Genomic DNA, 2,976 nt, shown 5'->3' with positions numbered 1-2,976 from the left:
CAGACAAGCTTTCACTGTATCTGCAGGAAGCAGATGTGCCTGTCATTCCTCATGAGCAGTGCCAGGCCCATAACGTACATGGAACTCGTGTTACACCAAAAATGCTGTGTGCTGGATACATGGATGGACGAAGTGATGCTTGCCAGGTGAGCCCACTGGGAAGTAAAGGGAAAGGCAACACAGGAATGTCTTTGGCATCCCTCTGCCTACTGCCCAGGTTTGGAGTTGAGCCAGCCATTTGCTCTGGTAGATTTTCCTATACAATCCTATGTAGCTACCACAGTTGGAGAATCCAGCCAATCTACTGGCTAAACGCTGGCTGTATGTTCTACTTCAGAGTCATATTGAAGCACCACAACTAAAGCTGTCAGATCCCTTCACCTTGCACTGTTATCTAGAGCCATGCATGCTATATTTCTTCTCAGTAAACTTCTTTCTCCAGTACAACTTCACCACTTGCTGACTTTGGCTATTCCAGTTATTCCCAATCACAGTATCTTTCTATATTTATGTTAGTGTCCCTGAGGGCTATAGCCTGCTCAATGGCAGATTAAATAGGGGGGGCAAAGAAAGCTGCCTCCTCAAATCTCTCAGAAGGGCTTGGAGGTTAGCAGGACCTTATGAGTTTGACAAACCATGTGCACGGTATTCTCTTCAACTCCTCTCCCAGCTCTTCTCACACACATTTCATCACCACACTTGTGCATTCTTTATAGTATGTTTGGGCTTCTCATATATGTTCCTAATTCCATATAACACTTATTGGCCAGAAATTCAAACCAGTTCATTGACTGTTCAGATGGTTTTTTCCTCCTTACCTGATAAGGCTCAAGTGGTTAAGACACTGAACTGCAGGCTGTGGAAGGTCAGTAGTTCAGCGGTTCAAGGCCCGGGTGCCGCAAGACGGGGTGAGCTCCTGTCTCTAGTTCCAGCTCCTGCCAACCTAGCAGTTCGAAAGCAAGAAATTGCAAGTAGATAAATAGGGACCACTTCGGTGGGAAGGTAACAGCGTTCCGTGCGCCTTGGAGTTTAGTCATGCCGGCCACATGACCACAGAAACGTCTTCGGACAGCGCCGGCTCTTCGGCTTTGAAACGGAGATGAGCACCGCAACCCTAGAGTCGGATTCGACTGGCTTTCGAGCAAGGGAACCTTTACCTTTACCTTTTTATGAAAAGCAAAGGTGTCTTTGATATCCAACCAGCCAAATCCTCCAGTAGACAACTTCGTCCCTGCTGGATTTATCAGTGACAGTCAGACTGAACTAGTTTGTGAGAGTGGTTGACAACAAGTTATCCAAAAGAAGATACTCATCTTGGATACAGAAATGTTGGCAGGTGTTTTGTCATGAAAAAGGAATCCCGTACGGGTGGTCCACACAAAAGCTAGCTAGAGATCCACATGACATCAGGATCTATGAAAAAAAACATCTGCATGGGAAGGGAAAAGATGGATTGGGTCCACACTGCTGGGGAAGAATAGGCTTAATTCTTTCCCCAGCTTCATTTTTCTGATTGGAAATGCACCCCTCCACACACACACTACTCTGAGATCAACAAGTAATGCATTGTGCTTGTCTTTTTCCCTTCTGGGACTAAAAACAGCCTGAAAGGCCATTTTCAATCACCAGCACTAGTACAGACAGGTGGTTTTTGTCTCTAAATACCAAACAAAGAATCTCATTGCAGATCTCCAAATTCATGTGTAGTTTGGCCCCTAGGCTAGGAGTATGTGTTGTAGACTTGTAATAAAATTTACAATACAGCCATTTGGTAACATCCACATTACTCCTACCCTGCCAAATTGTTCTTCCCTATCCTAACTAAGATTCTGGACATGAAAAGTTTCATGATTATTGGGTGGGCTTCAGAAAGCAGTGAAGCTAACCGGGTCCTCAAGTACCAAATGGACAATTTTCAACCCTACTAATAAAATATCACACTGTATTGGTTTTCGTGGTGGCAGTGGTAGATCTTTGCTGATCTGTTTCTCCCCTCTGTGCTGCAGGGAGATTCTGGTGGGCCCCTAGTATGTGAGGAGCAGAATAAGGCCATCCTTCGTGGCATTGTCAGCTGGGGCACAGGCTGCGCACAGGAGAACAAACCTGGGGTCTACACTAATGTCGCTCACTACCTTGACTGGATCCGAAGCAAGATGCACTAGCGAATGAAAGAGTGCAAACTCACTCACTAGACAATGAGTATTGTACAGTCCCAGAAATGCCAGTCCTATACGTTATCATGAAAATAAATCAACCCTCCAGCAATATGGCCCAAGATCATTGTCTTATGTTGGCATTTTCTTTTCTGAGATACACTAGTGCTGTCTGGGATTGATTGATTTGATTTCTCGCACACGTACACATGGCTACTGAAGGCTAAGCCAAACGGATCTCCACTAGGGTTGCCAGCTCTGGGCTGGAAAATACCTGGAGATGTTGGGGGTGGAGCCTGAGGAGGTCAAGGTTTGGGGAGAGGAGGGACTTCAGTGGGGTATAATGTCATAGAGTCTACCTTCCAAAGTGGCCATTTTCTCCCGGAGGAACTGATCTCTGTTACCTGGAGATCAGCTGTAATAGTGGGAGATCTCCAGCCACTACCTGGAATATGGCAACCCTAAAGTCTATAAAAAGTAAATTTATATCAGGGGTCAATGCCTCTTTACAAGAGGGAGTGGTTCTATCCTGCCTAAAAAGTGGTAAGTCCACTTCTGAAGAAACCCTCCCTTGACCCAGAAAATTTGAACTACTGTAGGCCAGTAGGAAATATCCCTTTCCTGGGCAAGGTTCTAGAGAGGGTGGTTGCCAACCAACTCCAGGCAGTCTTGGATGAAACTGATGATCTGGATCCATTTCAGTTGGGGTTCAGGCCTGGATTTGGCACAGAAACAGCCTTGGTTGCCCTGTATGATGACCTGTGCCGGGAGCGAGACAAGGGGGGGATGCAACCCTATTGATACTGCTGGATCTCTCGGTGGC

At 46.1% G+C, this 2,976-nt stretch overlaps 1 protein-coding gene across 1 annotated transcript in view; it reads left to right on the top strand.

Annotated features, from left to right (window-relative positions):
* The window catches only part of F12 (coagulation factor XII), an 11,049-nt gene extending 8,887 nt beyond the window's left edge, over positions 1-2,162 (top strand). The window contains exons 11-12 of the mRNA XM_015412500.1: positions 9-146; positions 2,007-2,162. Coding sequence (XP_015267986.1) covers positions 9-146; positions 2,007-2,162 — 294 coding nt within the window. The remainder of the gene's footprint in view (positions 1-8; positions 147-2,006) is intronic.
* Positions 2,163-2,976: the final 814 nt, after the last annotated feature.

Source organism: Gekko japonicus, unplaced genomic scaffold (assembly GCF_001447785.1).
Source record: "Gekko japonicus isolate JY-2015 unplaced genomic scaffold, Gekko_japonicus_V1.1 scaffold100, whole genome shotgun sequence".
Lineage (NCBI taxonomy): Eukaryota > Metazoa > Chordata > Lepidosauria > Squamata > Gekkonidae > Gekko > Gekko japonicus.
This window is presented reverse-complemented; position numbering and strand designations above follow the sequence as displayed.